Below are 22,103 nucleotides of genomic sequence, written 5' to 3'. Positions count from 1 at the left end.
AATGATGTGATAATAGAAGCAGTAGAGGGTGATGCTAGGAACGTGAAGGGCGATGCAGTGTTGGTACCAGGTGGGCGGTCATAATCATGGAGCTACTGAGTTCAAAGTTTATCCTAATTTCATTGCAAATTGAATCCTCTGAAACCCTAGAAGCTATGTTTCAGGGCACTTCTGGGCAGTGTCAGTGATCACTACTGTGTGCTCGTAATGCACTCTGTTTTCTGTGTTGATTGTGAAGCTACCAAAACAGTAATGCTCCTTGGTTAGTATTTATAGCCTGTTACTTCAAAATTTGAAATCTTTTTATTTAAAATAATTTTAATATGATTATATTAAAAATAATTTTTTTAAAATAAAAAATATTATTTTAATATATTTATAAACAAAAAATATTTTAAACCACCACAATCATTGTTGTATTTTCAAACTAAAATATAAATTTCTAGGTTAGTGAATGTTTGGTATCTATAGCCGTACAAGGGAGTCTATATATACTATATAGATAACCCATTAAGAGCATGTCTAATATTTTAATAGGAATTATTTTTTAAAATTTATTTTTAATATTAACATATAAAAATAATATAAAAACATCAATAAAAATTTAATTTGAAATAAAGAAAAATAATTAAAAAATTTAATTTTTTTTAAAAACAAGAACTTTAAAACTACTTGAATTCTAACTTAGATAAGGTTATAAACTACTTGAATTCTAACTTAGATAAGGTTATAGGGAACAAACTAGATATGTTTAAAGATAAGGGATAGCCTCGGCCATTTCACTCTCTTCGTGTTCGTCTTGTTCTCGTTTGTCTTCTTCATCTCCAGGTTTGCACCCTCTTCTCTTGCAATTCCAATCTCCTTATCTCTATGATGCTTTGAACTTATTTGCTGTGTTGTTTTACATTTGAACATGTTTAGTAATGTAATTGTAAATGTTTTTTAAAGTATTTCTTTTAAAAAAATATATTAAAATAATATTTTTTATTTTTTAAAAATTATTTCTACATCAAAATATTAAAAAATATTAAAAAAATATTAATTTAAAACAAAAAAAATTTAAAAAAATTTAAATTTTTTTTTAAATATTTTTAAAACACAAAAATAAATTCATTCTTTTAAAACAAAAAAATTAGAGATAATATACAAGTGTTTGATAAGAATTTTTAATATTTTATTGCTAAATTTTTGGGAGTGAAGGATAAATTCACCTTTTTAATATATATATATATATATTATTTTAATGCAGCAGACTCATGAAGGATTCGTCTTTTTAAAATTATTTAAAGCGTAACCTAACTCGAAGATACGACTCAGTACTATTAGAGTGAAAGTGCACTTCTGCAATAAAGCATTGCGAACCTATCGAATCGCCTCCTCAGCTGTACTCTACTCGCAGCAACCTTGAGACAAATTAGCTGTACAAAAAATCCTTCATCAAGGTGTCTTGCATCCTAAAACAAAGATTCCCCGCTACTGTCATTTTACCTGGCAAACAGTTCCCCTCCCTCCCATAGGGGCCGTCGTGCTCCCACGACATCGTTAAAGTATTCAAGCACCAATCTTTCTACACAAGTGAGAATTCCGGTAGAAGACTAGAAGGTCAACAGCACAGGTGCCATTAATTGTAAACAAGGGGTTTGCAAATAACATTGTAAATTAATGAAACAGCCACATGCACCGGAAATTATAAGAGCACACCTGGACCACAAATTGGATTATTTGGTCAAGCAAAGCATAAAGAGCCATTAACGAACCTGTAATGGTTTGCAGACAACAATTAAACCAAAATAGGACGCGCAAATCCTCAAGTCCACCAGAACAAAAGATAGCAAAGCATTCAAGGATAAAACTAAAACTAATAAAGCTAGCACTTGCACATCAAGGCCAGCTATTGGCACTCTTCAGCACTTGACCTCCTTCAAAGAAGGGGCAAAGTACAAGAATGTTGGATCGGTAGCACCTTCTTTGTAATAAGCAAAGACCAAGCAACCATCATCATGCATGCTCTCCCCCACAAAGCTGCAAGACAAGCGCAACCTCATAAATATCATGAAAGCCATGCAACATGAGTTCACAAAAACAAATTGAGTGGAACGGAAACCCAATAGAGTCCACATTGAAGCAAACAATGGATGAGAGCATCAATCTATCAAAAGGAACTTACAATTGCAAGTCCTTGATTTTTGAAAGCAAGAACTTGGTTGCTCCCTCAATGTTCTTTCTAAAATGTTCCTTCTGGTCCTCATCAAGTTTCTCCGACAGATTCTTGATAAATTTCTTAATCTGTGTAAGAAACTGCTTCTTGTCAAATGGAGGTTGCTCCTGAAAGCATCAACCAAACTTTTCATCAGCTTTTGCCCCAATAATATCTCAACACAGAGAAAAAACCAAAAAACAAAAGAAGGCTTGAGCCATTTAACAAATAGCACACAAACTCACCTGGAGCCTAAATGTGTCAACGATGTCAACAACCTTGGCAGCTTGGTCATCAACACCCTCATCCTCATCACCTCCTTCAGCTGAAGGATTTGCACCAATGTCTACATCAACGGCTCCTTGAACAACCCACTACACAAAAATCATATAATAAAAATCAACAAACACCACCAGCAACAATCTAGCATCCCCAGTTCAAACATAAACAGTCCAAATCACAAAATCAGAAATTCTTAATAAAACTAACCTTTCCTTCAACTTCCCACAGTATCCCATTCTCAATCTCCTTGTATGGGAACGAATCCGAGAGAAGCTCATCACCTAATAAAAATCACAAAAAACCACACCAACCCTATCGTCAGCATATTGGTCAAATCAATCCAAATAATTCAAGATACCACGTGCTAAACACTACTGACACCGTCTATAGCTACCAAAAACAGATGAGTTTTGCTTAAAATTTAAAATCAAATCAAATAAATACAAAATTTTTAATCATCAAGAAACAAACACTAGAAATTTAATCAGACCAGATAAAAAAAACCCATCTCAGTTTCTTCTTTATAGATCGCAGAGAACTAGCTAAAAACCCCTAACACTACTATTAGATCCAAAATCCAACACAATTATACTTTTCACATGTCTAAGAAAATAACGAGCAGAAAAGAAAAAATTACCAGAGAGAAGATCTTGATAGACCAACATGATTGCGCAGAAGAGCTCCTCTCTTTCGGATCGACCCAAAGACAGACAAAGAAGCAGCGATTGCGAGAGCAGGAGAGAGCGAGAGAGACTTTGCCAGGTTAGGGACAGTATGTATTTATAGACGAGGGTTTCGCTGGAACCAGGAGTAATCAGATGGGATTGTAAATTTACAAGAAAGTACGTTGGAAATTAAATACTGTCCAATGAGTCCTTGTGGCCGTGGGATTAAGATTAACCTTTTATTTTTAGTTTGGGGCAAGTGGGGAATTTGCTCTTTTGGGGGGGGCAAGGGACAAATTCGCAAGAATTTTTAATATTTGCTAGGACACGGCACTCGAACAATCCGAAACCGAAAGGGATATGGATTTTGTTTAGAATTTTGAGGGAACCTCCTAGATATGTAAAATTTATGGATTAGGTTCGAATAGTTTTTTATGTTTTTCAATTATATCCTTTTGTCAGTTTTTTTTTTAAATTCTATTTGTGTTTCTCATGCTTTGATATAAATCAATAGATGAACAAAAATATTGATTTTGACTGGGTTTGATTCAATCCTTCCTCTCCTCGAACATATTTCGATTAATTTTGTTCGAATAGTTTTTTATATTTTTTAATTGTATTCTTTTTTTTAAAAAAAAAAAAAAAAACATTTTAAGTATGATGTACATATTTTATTTGTATTTTTCATGCTTTCATGTAAATAAATATTGATTTTGATTGGGTTTGATCTAATCCTTCTTCTACTGATACATGTTTTGATTGATAAATGGTGCTTTTTAATAAAAAATATATATTAAAATTATGTTTTTTATATAAATTATTAAAAAAACATTTAAAAATATTAAATGTGTTCATTGTTGAGAAAAATACAAAACAATTTTCCCAATAATGATGCTTGCATGTAAAATCACTTGGCCCAATGCTATGTTATTTCTATGCCAAAGTTATAAGCAACATGCTATTCATTCTCATTTTTAATTTCTATGCTTTTTGTCTTTTAGATATTCAGCCCATCTAAATTTATGATGGCTAACCGAGTACCACAATCCAAAGAGGTTCTTTTTACCCAAGCTCTTTTAGGCCTCTAGGATTTGATTATTTTCGCTTCGATTCGGTTTGTATTAAAAAAAAATAATTAAATTGAATTTAAAAAAAAATTAAAAATTGGTTCAAATCGACTGATTACGGTTTGATTTTTTTAGAAGAAAAACATGTTCAAACCGGTTTGGCTCGGTTTATTCCGGTTTGACTCGGGTTTTTTTCGGTCTGGCTCTGTTTTTTCCGGGTTTTTTTCGGTTTGGGTTCGGTTTGTTTTTTTTTTTATTTCAGGCTTATAAAACTGAACCGGTCGGTTTTTTCAAAATTTTAATCGGTTTTTTTTTCACGGTTCGGTTTTTTCGGTTATTTTTTTTTCCAGTTTTCTTGGTTTAATTGATTTTTCAGTTTTTTTGTTCACCCTTATAGGCAACCATACTTTCATATAGTAGTGTTTTAGAGGCCTTTTGTTTTGTTGTTTTAAAATTATTTTATAAAAAATTATATTATATTAATTTTTTTTGTATTTTTAGATCGTTTTGATATATTGATATTAAAAATAATTTTTAAAAAATAAAAAAATATATTATTTTGATGTATTTTCAAACAAAAAATATTTTTAAAAACAATCGTTATCACATTCTCGAACACCTTTTTAATGTTGTTCTTAGTCACTGAATTCCATTTTCATGTTCCTGCTATCATATATATTTGACAATCAATATTTTAAGTATCTTTCTAACATTTTAATGTTATTCTTGTCTCAACAGCAACGTTGTTGTTTTCCCCCCTCTTGAATGGAAGGTGAGTTATATGATATGTACATGAGTTATTGTCTTTGTTTTACTCTAATTCATTACATTGTGTCTACTTGGTATTTCTAAGAAGATATAAAAAATTATTTTTATTTTGTTTGTTTCAAAACAATAATCAAACATCACTTTAACACGGAGTACATGACAAAATATACCGTATATTTTTATACTTTTAAAACACAAAGTACATAAAAACATGTTATTTTTATTTTATATTTTTAAAATATAAAGTATATGAAGATATGTGCATTTTATTTTTATTATTTTATTATTTTATCTTGAAATAATAATCAAATATAATTTTAACAGGAGTATAAGTGTGTATAAATGTGCTACCATTGCATTATTTACATGGATTAAGTATACTTCTTTGTATTTAGATTCAGTGCCCTTGAGTTATAAAACTCGTGAAAATGCACTGTAAATTGAATAAAATAAGTAGCATAATTTAAAAACAATTCCTTGATCTCAAAACAAAAATCCCAAGGTAAATTCCATAAGGCCAAAGTTTGTGATTTTGTGGCACGAACTCTTCCCTCACTTTTAATAAAATATATATTTAAAATTATGATAATAATTATTTTTAAAAATATTTTTTTATTTAAAATATATTAAAATAATATTTTTTTTAAATTTTTTTACATTAACATATTAAAATAAACTAAAAAAATAATTTTAAACAAAAATAAAATATATATATAAAACACAGATTGTACCGCTACCTAAAAAGCTACTTATCAATCATGGTTTTTTGTGATTTGATATGAATGTATATATGAAAATATACATTTTTTTTAAAGTCGTTTATTTAAATAAACTAACTACCTGATGCATTAAATTCGTCATCATATTAGCATTATGATACAAATAGTTATCAAACTAGTAAATTGAAACATAAAATTATCAAACGAGTTAACTGGCTCGCGAGGAGCAATTTTTTTTACTTAACAAATAATATGCATATATTACTAATGTGTTTTTAGTAAAAAAAAAATATAAACTCAAAACTTGATGTATATATTAAATAAAATAGATCAAGTATATTAACACTAATTAAATGTTAAGTCGCGGAGCAAGTAAATAAACACATATTAGTACATATTAGTTTTGATATGACTAGTTGATTTGATAATTCAAAAATAACTTGGATAACCGGTAAAAAAAACATAGTATGACTTAAAAAAATTCAAGAATAATTTTTTTTCTTCAAATGTTGAGGTGACAACATATTGAATCGACTTAGGCTAATCTCGATTAATTCGCGACCTAGATCATTGACCTAATTAGGCTTGATAACTTTGTTTTTTTTAATTATTTTTTTATCTAATTATATGATAAAAAGAATAGATGCTCGCATGAAAGCAACCTAGTAAAATCTAAAATAAAAAACAACCATGTTTGGTTGCACAAAAAGAATGTTTATTGATGTTTTATAAAATAAAAATTAAATGGTTTTTTATAAAACAATATCTTAAATATATCATTAATTAATTTAAAAGAAACTATAAGAAATTAGACTATAATTCACCGGAAAAAAATGAAAACCCAAAACAGGCCAAGCACGTGGGGTTGGGTACCCAGCAAGCTTGGTCCATCACAAGTAAAGTCGGCCCACGCACCTGACTATTTTTTTTAGGAGTGAGCAACGCATAGTTTGATAGACACGCACGCACGCGCCTATTACGGCAGATGCAATAAACAACTTGTTGTTTGATTGGCTCTTCTCTAGTCACCTCTGAAGACAAGAAAAATCAAGAGTCCAAGTTTTTGGGTCTAAAAAACCCATTTTCTATATCACTTTTACTTGAAAAATATCTCGAAAACATTATAAAAACCTCGATAAATCTATTTATTACCATTATGATACAAATAGTTACCAGACTAGTTAATTGAAACATAAAATTATCAAAATAGTTAAATGTCTCGCGAGGAGTAATTGTTTTTCTTTACATCATCAACAAATATATTTTAATTTAAAAATATTAAAGATTAATTTTTTTCTTTAAATGTTAAGGTGACGACATATTGGATCGACCTAACCTAATCTCGATTAATCCGTGACCTAGATCATTGAACTAATTAGGCCTGATAAATTTGTTTTTTTAATTATTTTTTATCTAATTATATGATAAAAAGAATAAATGCTCACATGAAAGCAACCTAGTAAAATCTAAAATAAAAAACAACCATGTCCGGTTGTACAAAAAGAATGTTTATTGATGTTTTTAGAAGAGTGATATAATCTTATTAAAAAAATAAAATAAAAATAAAATACTATTTTATAAAATTATATCTAAAATGTATTGTTAATTAGTTCAAGGATTTAATAAAATAATATATGTAGTATATTTTAAATAAATTAATTTTAAAAAAAACTAGAATAAATTAGACTAAAATTCATAAAAACACAATAAAAACCCAAAACAAGCTAAGCACGTGAGGTCGGGTGCCCAGCAAACTTGGCCCATCACATGTAAGCCAAACCCTCGTACCTAGCTATTTCCAATGAAATAAACAAAGTTTTAGGTTTTTTTATAGCATGGATCCTTAAATTCCCTTGAAATGTCAAATCAAAATTTAATAATTGGCTATTAAAAGGTTTAAAGGCATTTTTTTTGTTTGATTTTATAAATAGATATGAAACAAGTTTTGTATTATGTCATTTGTTTTTAGATAGCATTTCATTACGATTTTAGGATAAAAGATACAAAGATAATAAGAATAAATATAATATGTTTCCATGTAATTTATGTTTTGAAGATACAAAAACTCACTCCAAACAGCTATTTAATAACACTTCCAAGTCATATATGAATAATTGGCTAATGGCTATGAAACTCATTTGGGTGATAATCGGCCATGAAATCGTTACGGCTCGGATAATATTTTTTTTGAAATGTAAAAAAATAATCTTTAGATTATTAAATTTTTTTTAACATTGTTATTAAACTTAATACAACGTTTCGAACTTTAAAAATCATAACCGAATTCTTTATTTTGCTGAGTTTTAAATTAAATCGAGTAAAAATTGTTCTGATATGACCTTGTTTACCAGGTGGGTCCAAAGAAGAAAAAACAAAGAAACATGACAGGTTTTGACATACCCTGTTAAACTCGCGACTTGAGTTATAGAATCCACTGGGTTGAGTTTTTTTATTTATTATGTGATAAAAAAATACAAATATTAATTAATAATTAAATCAATATTGAATTATAAAATTCGGTTAAAATGATGGAATTGAAGAGAGAGAGAGAGAGCAAAAGATTAAAAAAAGCAAAAAAAAAATCATGGCACGACTCTTTACTTAGCCCGAGTTTTTAATTAAATCATGTGAAAGTTGTCTTAACATAATATTATTGACCGGGTAAGTCCAAAAAAGAAAAAATCAAAGGAAGAAAAAACATACCCTAGTTAACCCTCTAAATTCATGCTCGGGTTATTAAACCTTTTAGATTAAATTAATTTTTTTATCTTATTATATAATAAAAATAAAAATATCAATTTACAATCAATTCAATATTAAATAATAAAATTAAAAAAAAATAAACTCAAATAACCAACAAAAAAAAATATATATATATGCGGATGTGCCTAGTACAAACCTCCACCATCACGTATGGGCCTTTAGTTTTTCCTTTTTTGCGATTTGAACACCCTTTTTTTATTAAAATAAAAGTTATGTAATAGACGACCACGAAACAAAAAATATTACAAATGACAACTCTTGAGCTGGCAACATTCACCATGCCAGCACCACGTGTTGGCCAAGCAAGCTATTGAACAACGTTCATATAAAATATTTTAAAACATATATTAATTTGTTTGCTATTCATATGAATAGTTAAATCAACCTCACGTCTTTTAGTTATATTAACGAGATGACATGCATGCGCGTTGTCACAGGCTTATAAAATAAATGCACTTGATAGTGTTATAATTATGAACCAGTGCTAGATAAGTAAGAGAAACTAAAGGTATGATGGAGCAAATATTTCATGACGGGAAAAAAAATTATGTTGGTGATCAAAAACTTAGAGACTGAACAAAATGATTTGTAGCAATCTACAGTGTTTTGTGAGGAAAGATATAGTGTTTTCGCCACATGATTTAGCTTTTATGTTAATAAAAAGCAAAAAAAATTACAAAGTAAAATTCTCTACCAACTTAATATTTTTAAAAAAACCAACAAAGATAATTTTGAAAGGAAAAAAACCCATGAGAAAAAACGTTGTAGCAATTGACAATTTTTTGTGAGGAAAACTACAGTGCTTTCCCCAATAAAATAAAATAAAAAACCATTTAGAGAAATATTGTAGCAATCCACAGTGTTTTGTGAGAAAAATTACAACGCTTTCCTCATATGATTTAACTTTATTGTAATTATAATTCTTAACCAACTCAATATTAAAAAAAATCGATAAAGATAAATTTGGAAAAAATCATTAAAAAATCATATGGGGAAACACTGCAACAATTCATAGTATTTTAAAGAAAAAAATTACAAATCTAAATTCTTAATCAGCTCAATATTAAAAAAAAATCGACAGAGACAATTTTAGAAAAAACAATAAGAAAAAAAACACCAAAAAAAGGGAAAAAAAATCATGTTGGAAACACTGTAGCAATTCACAGTGTTTTGTGATGAAAGATACAGTGCTTCCCCACATGATTTAGCCTTATTTGCAATGACTTGTAATTTTAATTCTCAAATAATTCAATATTAAAAAAAATAAAATTGACAAAGATAATTTGAAAAAAATTATAAGAAAAAAAAACCATGTGGAGAGACACTGTAGCAATCCACAATGTTTTGTGAGGAAAGCTACAGTGTTTTCCTCACATGATTAAACTTTATTACAAAGTTAAATTCTAACCAACTCAATATTAAAAAAAAAATCGACGAAGATAATTTTAGAAAAAAAATATTACAAAAAAAGAAAACACAAAAGAAACTGGAAAAAAACCATGTGAGGAAAAATTGTATCAATCCATAATGTTTTGTGAGGAAAAACTTGTATTTACTTGTAATTGCAATTCTTAACCAGCTTAATATTTAAAAAATAAAATTGACAAAGACAATTTTAGGGAAAAACATAACAAAACAGAAAAAAACCATCTGGAAAAAAACACTGTAGCAATCCACAGTAATTTGCGAGGAAAGTTACATTGCTTTCCTCACATATTGTAACTGTAATTTTTAACCAACTCAATATTAAAAAATAAAATAAAAAAAGATATTTTCAGAGAAAATCATTAAAAAAAACCATGTGAAGAAACATTGTAGCAATCAATAATGTTTTAAAGAAAAAAAATTACAAAACTAAATTTTCAATCAGTTCAATATTAAAAAAAATATCAACAAATATAATTTTGAAAAATAGAAAAATAAAATAAAAAAACTATGTGGGAAAATACCGCAGCACTCTACAGTATTTTAAAGGAAAAAAATTACAAAATGAAATTTTTAACCAACTCAATATTTAAAAAATAAAATAAAAAAATAATTTTGAAAAAAAAATAAAAAAAATGCAAAAATAAAGAAAACAGAGGAAAGTTGAAAGAAAACAAAAAAAGGGGGAAAGTTGAAAAAGAAAGTTGAAAAAAAAATGAAAAATGCAAAAAAAAAAGAAAAAAAAAGTGAAAAAAAAGAGAGTAATGCACTGTGGATTACTGTTGTAATCCACAGTGTATTTTGGTGTGGGGAAACAATAATTTCCACACACCATTTAGTTGTAAGTATAATAACTTGTAGAGTCTAGGTAAAGACTAGAAAGTCAACTTTATATAGATTTTTAGTTGGTTTGAACCATATATCTAAACATGAATCAAGGTTAATGTTATATTTAGTTGGATGGTTTTTCACTTAGTGGTTTAAATATGCATTTAATATATCATAAATTATTCATTCATATAAATCTTTCTAAGCATGAATGGGTATAAAATACTCAATAAAATCACAGGCATATGCATAATCCAAATATCATTTTTTATAAAGTAACTAGTTTGCATGCTCGCACTATTTTATAGGGGATCCAAGTTTTTTTAAACATAGAACAAATATCTCATGAAATTCTTTGATATTGTCATTAAACCCAAAAAATACAGTCGGATTAAAATTTTTTCTTCATCAAAATAAATTTTCCTACTGATGCATCTCTTATTTATTTTAGTTAGCATAATGTTTTTAATTGTAATTATTGTTTCAGTTTTTTTTATTAAAAAATATTTTATAATTGTTAAAGCAAGTTAACAAACAATCTTTAAATAACATGTCCATATTATATGTGGTTGAAAATTAAAAACAAAATCATAAATGTAATATAATGATGTTCAAAATCAATTTAAGAATTTCAATAATAAAATATTGATTTCAACCAAATAATTTATTATTAGTATTATTATTTTCAGATCATGTATATAATAACTGAAAAAACTATTAAAATTCAAATAAAAATTTATAATAATATTTAAGAATTATATCAAAATTAAAAAGTAGATGGATCTAGTAAATTTTGCTTGGAGTGTAAAAAAAAAAAAGACAAGAAAAAAGAAAATGACAACAAAGGGCTCTGACCCTTTTTTTATTTATTAAAGGGGCGGATGACTCCACCTCTTTTTTTAAAAAAAGGAAAGACAAATGATAATTAAGAATTTTTCTACACAATCTAGCTCTCGAACACACGACCTTGAGGATGTCCCACACACTTACCAACTCAATCATTGCACAAGATTGTTACAAAATAATTTAAAAGATATATTTAAGGTTCTTCATTGTTTATATGAGCAATAAAGCATAATAATGAATTTTAGTTCCTTTAGTGCGTTGTGACAAATCTGTATTTGGTGATAGTTTGACCTAGACAAGTCCATCAAAAGCCATTTTATAACAATACTGATAGCTATAGATTAGGCCAAAAAAATTTTGATGCAAGGAAAGGGTAAAAAATCCACAAATGAGGTCAAAAACTTGATCGGATCCAATAAGATGACTTCAGGAAAAAAAAAAACAATGATAGTAAATATAGTTAATTATAAAATAAAAAGTGATTATGATAACCTGCATAAAAAGAATGCATGCAGAAAATCAAATGAAGCTTAATTCCAATACAATTCAATGTTAAACGATAAAACTAAAAAATTAAAAAGGACAAAAGAAGCGATATGAGTTAACCTGAGTTAGTTTGCTAAACTCTTGACTTAAGTCGTGAGGTCGATATAATCCCTGTAGAAAGCAAATTGAAAAAATATATAATGCTTCTAACAATTCAAATATAGAAGGGTGAAATAAAAAAAGAACAAGTCAATCAACAAGATAGATTATAAAAACCTAGTGAACTCGAGCAAGGCTTTTAGACCTTTGAGCAGGATCATGCAAATAAGATAACCTAAAAGAAGGTAAAACATGAAAATATATTAAGCTCAATTCTCAAATTAAATTAATGTTAAATGACAAAATTGAAAAATATATTCAATCGTAAAAAAATAACCCAAGTTACCCTAGTTAACCCGCACCCCAGGTCATGAGATCAGGATAACCCCCTATAATGGAAATCGAAGAGAGTTATAAGCTCAATTCTCAACAAATCCAATGTTGAAGGATGTGAACGGAAAAAAAAATCGATGTCTACAAAAATATCTTAAAAAAAGATAAATTTCAACTCGAGGTACCATTTCAAACTCATAACTCAGGTTATGAGATTGTGATCACCCCGTCAAAAACATTACAAAGCCCAACTCCTATCTAACTCAGCGTTGAAGAAATAAATTGAAAAAAAATTATAAAAAAAAGGATCCAGAGCAAAAAAAAATATAAATCAAAACAACAAGAACCGAATTTAAAACATAGACAAAAGAACAAATTTATTTTCTTGCAAAATAACATGAATCCCGATGAGAGGAGAGAGAAAAAAAAGGATTGGAAAAAAAGAAAAAGGGGATGCTATGCGCCATCAACCGTCACACTTGCCACACTGACATGAAGATCTCGCCACGTTATTTCCAATGTAACCATGGACTTGCATAAAGTAATGGTTATCATTTTTTCCTCTTATGATCACAAATTTGATGGAGAATTTATGCCCACAACCAAGCTTATGAAATAAATAAATAGACATACTAGATTAGTAAATTGGAATTTAGAGCTAAATCCATTATTTATAGAACTTGAATTGACTTGGCAAGTCAATCTAAGATTCAGTTAACCGGAAGCCTAAAACGGTATAACTTTCACAAAAATAGAGGAATGAATTGACCTGGATGATTCGATCAAAACCTAGGTTAACCCGATTAAAAAACAACAATATTATTTTGATCTATTTTTTTAAAAAGTATATTTTTTGTCATATCGAATCAACTCTCTTAACTCATGATTCAAGCCTTGCACACGGTCAACCACCAAATCATGTTTAATAACTATGGTTAAATATAATATTATTTTAGATCAATCGTTTTGATCTATGATCCAATCCTTTTCCTAAGTCAACCACCAAATCATGTTTAATAACCATGGTTAAATCAAATATTATACTCAATAATTATAAAAAGAAAAAATTACTCTACGCATCCTATGATATGATTTTTTTTTCCACTTTTAAATATTACACTTTACAACCTAAACTACCTAAACTTTAAAAATAAGTAACACTCTAAATCCTTAGTAATTGCATCAATGTCGATACCAAAACACAAGAAGAGAAAGTGACATAGAAAATGAAGTTTGATATTGTCTTAAACCATGCATTTATGTTTGGGTTTTCCCGTAAGAGAGAGTAAATGCTAGCATGAAAAGAGAAAATGAGTGTGTAGTAATAATTATTTTATATACTTTAATATATATGATGTTATTATTGTTATTTTATTGATTTTAAAATATGTTTGGATGTTGTAAAGTGTAATATTTAAAAAATTTTATAAGGTAAAAAAAAACTAGACGATTCAACGCAAACTTGACCTAGGGTCAGTTGAGTGTAAAACAAAATAAAAAAAAATAAAATCATGAGTGATTTAGTCAAAAACTCACTTATAATTTATTGATTATTTATTTATTTATTTTTAACAAAAATAACATTGTTTTATTTTATAAAAAAATTAGGGATTAACTTAAGATGATTCAGTGAGCCTCCATTTGGGATTGCGGCTCAAAAAGAAACTCGACAAAATTTAAAATTTGTTTTTTGCTTAATTTTTTATATATATTTTCAAATTGTTTAATATATTAATATTAAAATTAAAATTTTAAAAAATAAAAAATATTATTTTAATATATTTTAAAATAAAAAATAAAAAATAAAAACAACTATTATTAACACTATTAAAATGCATTACCCAAATCTGTTTAAAAACTATAAATGCTGGAGTAATTTCTCCTTATAAAAAAATAAAAATAAAAAAATGCAGAAACTTCTAAGCGGGAAAGCCAAAAATTCTAAAAAATTTCCAACAAAAACTGGAGCGAGCGACTCATCGTCAACCTCGCCCTCACCCTGAAGATAGAGAAAGAAACTAAAAGGAGCAAAAAACAAGAAAAGAAAAGAAAACAGCAACAATTCCAGTCAAATTCATGGAAGAAGAAGAAGATCCAACAGTCTGTGCCCTAATCACAGACCTAGAAGAAACCCTAAACACTCAAAACCAATCACAATCACTTCCTTTCACTCTCTCAACCCTCCAAAATCTCCAATCTCTCCTAGATTCAAATGACCCCCAAATTCTTTCTCAATTCCTCTCCAGTCTCTCCTCTAAATCCTTCTCTTTATCTTCTCTTCTCCCCTCTCTCACTTCCGCAATGGACTCGGCCCCTACGCATCTTTCCCTCCTATCCTCAAAAATTTACCTCTCTCTTATTCTTTTCCCTAATTCCCCAGTTTTCACTCTTTTCAATCCCATTTCTTTTCTCGCTCTCCTTCGCTCGCTTCGCCGGGCTGTTAAGTCCCCTCGCTGCTGCCCACAAGAAGGAAATTCTTCGGGAGTGGCTAAGAAGAGAAAAGGGAGGAAAAGAGGAGGGATTGTTGCGTGTAATAATGGGGGTGGTGATGGGGATGGGGGTGAGAGTGAGGGTGGGGGTGAGGGTTTTTTTGACGTGAGAGTTTTTTTATGTGTTATTGAGAGATTAGTATTTGTTTTAGACTTGATTCACTTGGACAGGTTTCCTGATAGTTTGAAGTGTTTGGTTCAAACTATAGTGGAAATTCTGGTTTTGGCGACCAGTAGGGAAATGGGTGGGGGGTTTGAGAGATTGGCGGGTTTGTGTTCGAAGATTTTGTGTCAAGTTTTGAAATCTGAGCACGGAGAGGAAGGGGAGACAGCGGCGGAGGTTTTGAAGGCGTTAGCGCCGTTGATTTTGATGGGGAAATCGCAAGCGAGGAGCTTTGCTTTGGGGTTTGTGAAGGGTTTGATGGTGGGTGCGGGGAAAACAAGTGACGGGGTTAAGAAGGGGGTGGTGAATTTGCCGCGGTATTTAGCTCAAAAGGCTCCAGAGAAGGCGGAGCCTCGAGGGTTCGCAGTGGAGGCGATAATAGAGATTGTTAGAGTGATGGACGTAGAGCACCAAGTTGGGTTTGCTGAGTATGTGGTGAAAATGACACAAGGGAAGGCCAGTCTTAGGCTTTTGGGAGTGGATTTGATTTTGAATTTAATGATGTTGCTTAAAGATCCGTTTATTGGAGTGGGTTTGGATTGTAAAGTGAAGGATTCGTGGGGTTTTAAATGTGTGGAGGCATTGATTCAGCGTTGCTCGGATTCGAGTTCTGGAATTCGAGCTCGTGCTTTGTCTAATTTGGCTCAGTTAGTGGGGTTTTTGTCAAGTGATGATAAGAATCATGATGTTTTGAAGGAAGTAACAGGATTTGGGGAAGTGGAGGTGGAAGTTGGGGTAAATGATATTTTGAGGAAAAGGTGCATGGATGAGAAGGCAAATGTTAGGAAGGCTGCACTTGTTTTGGTAACCAAGTTGAGTGCTATTTTGGGTGGCAATTTTGATGGGGTTGTGCTCAAGACTATGGGCATGGCTTGTTCTGATCCACTTGTGAGCATACGTAAAGCCGCAATTTCTGCTCTGTCAGAGGTAAGTCCACTTTAGTGCTTCATGTAATGTTTCCTTGTTTAATACTGTCTGTAATTTGTTGCCATGAGTAAAGCATGGTACTCTATCGCTTGTTTAGACCTTGTATGTTGTGCGCCTATCTAAGTTGTTGTGTCTCCTCTTGGCCAGTTTGTTTTTTCTTCACAAAAATAAATAGATAAATAAATAAATTGTTGCGTATGCTCTTTTGTGCATTCTCTCTTCCTTATCTTGTGTTCTTCATTGACATTGTAGGCTTTCAGAACATTTTCAGATGAAAGTGTGATAATGGAGTGGCTACATTCTGTTCCACGATTAATAACAGATAATGAAAGTAGTATTCAAGAAGAATGCGAGAACTTGTTCATGGAACTGGTTTTGGATCGCATTTCCAGAGCAGGACCTGAGGGTACCATACGCAACCAGACCACTTTCTCTGATTCCAATGTTAAAGCAAAAGATATAGAAAGGGAGATTGGGCTGCTCTTTCCAGGAATCTTGGTTCTTTTGAAGGAGATCTGCAATGGAGAGGTGACACCTTGGGTGAAGAAAATCTGCACAAGCTTGGGTAAGAAGAAACGACTGAGGCCTAAAATTGCTATAGCATTACAGTACATCATAAAGACTTCTGAGTCTTATTGGGTGAGCAATTCCATGCCAATAGAGAAGTGGACAGCTCCACCTGGTGCTTGGTTTCTTCTATCAGAGGTGTCAGCGTACCTTTCAAAAGCTGTTGACTGGGAGTTTCTCCATCATCACTGGCAGCTCCTTGATAAGTACAGAGCAGTAGGTGAGTTTAAGAGTCCATGTCCTAAAGAATTTATGCATGAAGATGAAGATGGCATAGAGTCCAGCTCTGTTGAATGGGTTAGCGATCGTGTTTTTCTCCTGCAAACAATCTCAAATGTTTCTGTTGAGCTGCCCCCTGAACCTGCAGCAGAGTTAGCTCATAACTTGCTCATAAGAATTGAAGAGTTCAGCATGCATTCAACAGAGGTAGCTATACAAGCATATGCATAATAGTATATAGGAGCGTCTCCTTTTCTGTTCTCTCCTGCTAGCATCCTTCTTGGGCTATACATTAGTCACCATTACTATGTTCTGATGTTTCAAAAGTCACCTATAATTTGCTTGAATTGCATTTTTATAGCTAAATTCTCGACAAGCTTCCACTTCAGTTTCTATACATTAGGTATCAAGCATGTGCATGCTTCTAATGTTTCATGATAGTGTCATACTAATTTTTTTTCTTGTACACCGTTTTCAAAAGTTCACATTTAGCATGATGGTGGATAAGAAATGTGGAGGAACACGCTTATATTGCTTTACTGTATTCTAGATTTCTAAACATGTCCTTCTTGGGCCATACATTGATCACCATTGCTATGTATGAGGTTTCAAAAGACGCCTAGAGTTTGCCTGACTTGCATTTTTATAGCTAAATTTATCTTGACAAGCTTTAGCTTCAGTTTCTATGCATCTGGGAATCCAGCATGGACATGCTTCCAATGTTTCTTAATAGTGTCATGCAAATTTTCATTTTGCTTGTACACTGTTTACAAAAGGTTACCTTTAGCATGATGTTGGATAAGAAATGTGGAGGAATATGCTGACAATGCTTTACTTTATTATGATTTCTAAACAACATGAACTGTATACTTCAAGGTTTAATGCAATGATAGGAGCTCTTATAAGTATACTATTCCTGTTCCCTATACAGACTTTTAATCCTGCTGATCTTGGGCATATTGCTTTTGCTTTAATCCATTAAGTGTGAAAAGAGAGAATGCACATATGTTCTCTGAAAGGAATACGCAGTTTGCTTCCATCTGGTTACTTTCTAATGAAGTGAACTTCGCAGGATAGAATCTTGTGAGGATGAGTGCAATGGCACTATGACTTTAGTTGCATAGTTCCTAGAAAGAGTTAAGCAACCTAAAGCAGCCAGTACTAAAGAGTTGGCACAATGTTTTCCTGGCTTTATGTGTATGATTTGTTTTATTGCATTGACATGTTTGATGTAGGTTAATGCTCATGTTAAAGCACTCAGAACCTTGTGCAAGCGGAAGGCTTTGGATGCTGATGAAGCTGAGAGTCTTGTCATCAAATGGGTACAGCAGCTTCTCTCTAAAGCTTCTCGGATCTTGGAGAAGTACATCACAGGAGATTCAGAAACAAACAAGGGGGATGCTTTTTTCACACCTCCTAGAAGTGCGACTAGGAAGGGAAAGAGAGCTGCAGCCCTATCTAGATTGTTGTCAGAAGCAGTAACTGCAGTTTATTCCATTGGGTTTTTAGTTATCATTTGTCCTTCAGCGGATACTAGCACCATTATTCCTCTACTACACACCATCATCACTTCAGGAAATTCTGATCCAAAATTAAGTAAATTGCCAGGCCCTCAAGTCTCTCTGAAACAGACAGCTCCCTCTTTGTACATTCAAGCATGGTTAACAATGGGAAAGATTTGCTTAGCAGACGAAGAACTTGCAAAAAGATATATTCCTTTGTTTGTGCAGGTTCGATAGTTCCAACAAACATCTCACTAGTGTTACAATTGAATTTCTAGTAAATACAAAACTTATGCTACTTTTCTTCAGCATTCTTGTTGACATTTAGTGCAATGATGGGTATTGTTGATCAGGAATCTTAATATATAGTTAGAAAGAATTCGCAATTTTGGAGTTGTAGTTGCATGATTCTTGTACAATAACAGAGTTGAAGCAATGCCTCTGGGGTTGTAGTTGCAGTGATATACTTAGCTACCTTTTTTTCTTCGCACGAGACTTGAACAATATGAGAGCTATTTAAGCTACATCTTTGTTTCTTCCCCTCATGTCAAAGACTCCATAAAACTATGCTCCTCATTCCAGCTGAAAGTAGCTTCTGAATTCTGAAATGCTTGCAATGCACTTTATGTTGCAGGAGCTTGAAAAGAGTGACTCTGCAGCTCTTAGAAACAATCTTGTTGTAATGATGGCTGATTTTTGCATTCGCTATACTGCTCTAGTTGATTGGTGAGGCCTGTAGGCAAATGGCAGAAGTAACTTTTTTGTTTTTTTTAATAATAGTCTCTTCATAAATAGAGAAAAAAAAGACTGGTATTAAACGATAATCTCTTTGACACTAACTAGCTGTTCTTGAAGTCAACAGTTACATATCGAAGATCACCAAGTGTCTCCGTGATCCATGTGAACTTGTGAGGAGGCAGACATTTATACTGCTTTCAAGATTGTTGCAGGTTAAATTTTGTTTCAGGGTTTCTGTCATTTGTTATACCATTGTTTCCTTTTCCTTTTTATGGGAGTAATCATCACTGTTCCTTTTTCACTTTTTAATTATATTTTTACATTCAGAGGGACTATGTGAAGTGGAGGGGAGTGCTCTTCCTTCGATTTCTTTTGTCACTAGTTGATGAGTCAGAAACGATAAGACAATTGGCTGATTTCCTCTTTGGGAATATTCTAAAAGGTCAATAGGCAATCACAACTCATCAGTTTTATTTTGGTGACGTATTCCTGGGCTTTACTGATGTATATAACTTGTGTGCAGTCAAGGCACCGCTTCTAGCTTACAACAGTTTTGTGGAAGCTATTTTTGTTCTGAATGACTGTGATGCCCATAATGGGCATTGTGGTTCTAAAAGTTCACAAACAGAGAGCCATCTATTTTCCATCAGGTAGGTGCCTCTGTTATTCTGCAACCAAGAAAAGAAATGCTCTACATTTTCAATTAAGATAATCTATTGAAGAATATCATTTCCAGGGGTAATGATGAAAACTCAAGGTCTAAAAGAATGCACATCTATGTTTCTTTGCTGAAACAAATGGCTCCCGAGCACCTCTTGGCAACATTTGCAAAGCTGTGTGCTGAGATTCTTGCAGCTGCATCAGATGGTATGCTCAAGTTGGAGGATGTCAGGGGACAGTCTGTTCTGCAGGTAGTAATCCTATGCCTATCTAAGAACCACACTTCCACAAGCCCTTTAGGAATATGTGTAATTGGCAAGAGTAAGTTTTCAATTGCTGTGCTTTTCTAGTTTAAGAGATCACCGACCATTCTTCTCATTCAAGGTTGCTCCATCATTTCACCAGAGTGTCAATGGTAGAAGTCACCTACTGCCCTTTGCTCTTAGTGAAATGGCAGCTGGACTTCTCATAGTTTCCATCTTTTACCAAATTCCCTAGTGAATAAGACTTTCTCAATTTTTATTTTGGTGGTAATTCAGAGGGGTGGGTAATAATTTTGAATCCTCGTCTTGTTGTTCTTACTTGTTTGTTAATTGGGGGTGCAGGATGCTTTTCAAATTCTTGCGTGCAAAGAGATCCGAATCCCATCAGGCCGTGGATCACAGACTGATGCGGGAGATGTAGAGGAAGAAAGTGGAGATGGCGGAGTCTCTGCAGCAGCTGCCAAGAGAGGGGCCATAACTCAAGCAGTGAAGAAGGGTCTTATTCAAAATACCATCCCCATCTTTATAGAGCTTAAACGACTACTAGAAAGCAAGAACAGCCCACTTACAGGTTCGCTCATGGAATGTCTCCGGATTATTCTCAAGGATTACAAGAATGAGATTGATGAAATATTAGTCGCTGACAAGCAACTTCAGAAAGAGCTCATTTACGACATGCAAAAATACGAAACATCCAAGGCAAAATCAGCAGCTGCCGTGGCTGTAGCCTCTATGCAAAACCATAGCAGCTTTCTTTCACCTGGGGCTTCTAAGACTGCAGGTGGAACAAAAGCTCAGGATAACTTAAATGAAAACCCGCAAAGTGATTCAAGAGTGGCATCGGCGATGGCAAATGCAGTTGCTGAAGCTAGAGTCAGGTCTGTGCTAAGAGAAGTTAACAGAGGAATAGCAACACCACCACTTAGCTCCATTAGTAGGCCTAAACTCAAGCCAAACCAGGACGGTACTGGTGCTCGAACTGATCGTCCTCCGCATGTATTAGAATCGCTGAGAAGGAGACAGAGTTTCTATTCTGATGACGAAAACTGATTTCTAAAGTTTCTCTTCCTTCCATCTGAAAAATACTGAAGCATCAAGTTGAGGATTTAGATATGTAATTTTAATTTATTGTCATCACAGTGGAGCTAACATATATCAAAGCAAAAACCAGTTTTGATGTCCTGAACAAGATATAGTTCAGTTTTGGGTTACTGAACACTATATATTCTGTATGTAGATACTAGCAAGTTTTATGAAATTCTTCCTCTTCTTACTCAGTTCATCTTCAAAATGTCGGCAGATTTGTTAAAGTGGTAGACGGGGACAAAATTTTGTGATATTGCTCTAGCCTTCTGTTCTGGAGGTTATACTTTGAAAAACTAGTTAATAAAATTTACTTTCTATTTTTTTTATTTAAAAAATAAGCTTTAGATGAATGAGAAAAGTGTTTTTTGAAATGGAAAACACTTTTTTATGAAAAAATTAAAATTAAAATGACACAATACTTTATTATTCTCTTATATATTAATAAAATATATTTCAAATATATAATATTGTATATAGAATAGTATATGAGGATATATCAATATGTTTAATATACAGATATATATTTAGTGTATATATTAGTGTTTTGATTTGATTTAGACAATATTGCTAGAAAATACATTATAATACACAACATGCTAAATATAAATTATAATATATAAATAGAATTCCAAAAAAATAAATTAATTTCAATAATTTACAGGGACCTCAAAAAGATTGATAGAAATAAAAATTATACTATTTTTAAAAAGTTAATAATTCAAAATATATTATTATACCTCACACAAAGAATTAATCTTTATATTATTTTCTATGATATAATCAAATGTATAAAAAACAAACTATTTTTATAAAAATATATATTTTTTAATAAATTCACTTAAAAAAAACTTTTTTCATATGTTTAGCTACACGCGGAAGTTTTTTATTTATATATTTTGTTGTGAAACATATAATATATACAGATTAATGAATACGCTTTATATTGGTAAAATATTTTTGAAGGTAATCTTATCTCACCTCAAATTAAATATTTAACCAAATAATTCTATA

General features: G+C 31.4%; 2 protein-coding genes across 2 annotated transcripts; one reads left to right on the top strand and one right to left on the bottom strand.

Moving 5' to 3' along the window:
• Positions 1 to 1,687: 1,687 nt before the first annotated feature.
• LOC7475911 (translationally-controlled tumor protein homolog) lies at positions 1,688 to 3,330 on the bottom strand. The gene is made up of 5 exons (XM_002314346.4): positions 3,117 to 3,330; positions 2,687 to 2,760; positions 2,443 to 2,571; positions 2,168 to 2,325; positions 1,688 to 2,022 (listed from the first exon to the last, which is right to left on the bottom strand). Exons 1-5 carry the CDS (start codon positions 3,142 to 3,144, stop codon positions 1,905 to 1,907), a joined length of 507 nt encoding a protein of 168 aa, XP_002314382.1. The 5' UTR covers positions 3,145 to 3,330; the 3' UTR covers positions 1,688 to 1,904.
• Positions 3,331 to 14,404: 11,074 nt separating this feature from the next.
• LOC7475910 (uncharacterized) lies at positions 14,405 to 21,283 on the top strand. The gene is made up of 9 exons (XM_002315483.4): positions 14,405 to 16,057; positions 16,310 to 17,050; positions 18,079 to 18,573; positions 18,980 to 19,071; positions 19,208 to 19,295; positions 19,411 to 19,525; positions 19,607 to 19,733; positions 19,820 to 19,994; positions 20,349 to 21,283. The coding sequence occupies exons 1-9, from the start codon at positions 14,555 to 14,557 to the stop codon at positions 21,054 to 21,056; spliced, it is 4,044 nt and encodes a 1,347-aa protein (XP_002315519.4). The 5' UTR covers positions 14,405 to 14,554; the 3' UTR covers positions 21,057 to 21,283.
• The last annotated feature ends 820 nt before the right edge of the window (positions 21,284 to 22,103 follow it).

The sequence above is a fragment of the Populus trichocarpa genome, chromosome 10 (assembly GCF_000002775.5).
Source record: "Populus trichocarpa isolate Nisqually-1 chromosome 10, P.trichocarpa_v4.1, whole genome shotgun sequence".
Taxonomy (NCBI): domain Eukaryota; kingdom Viridiplantae; phylum Streptophyta; class Magnoliopsida; order Malpighiales; family Salicaceae; genus Populus; species Populus trichocarpa.
The sequence above is the reverse complement of the archived record's forward strand: the minus strand, read 5'-3'. Positions and strand labels throughout refer to the sequence as shown.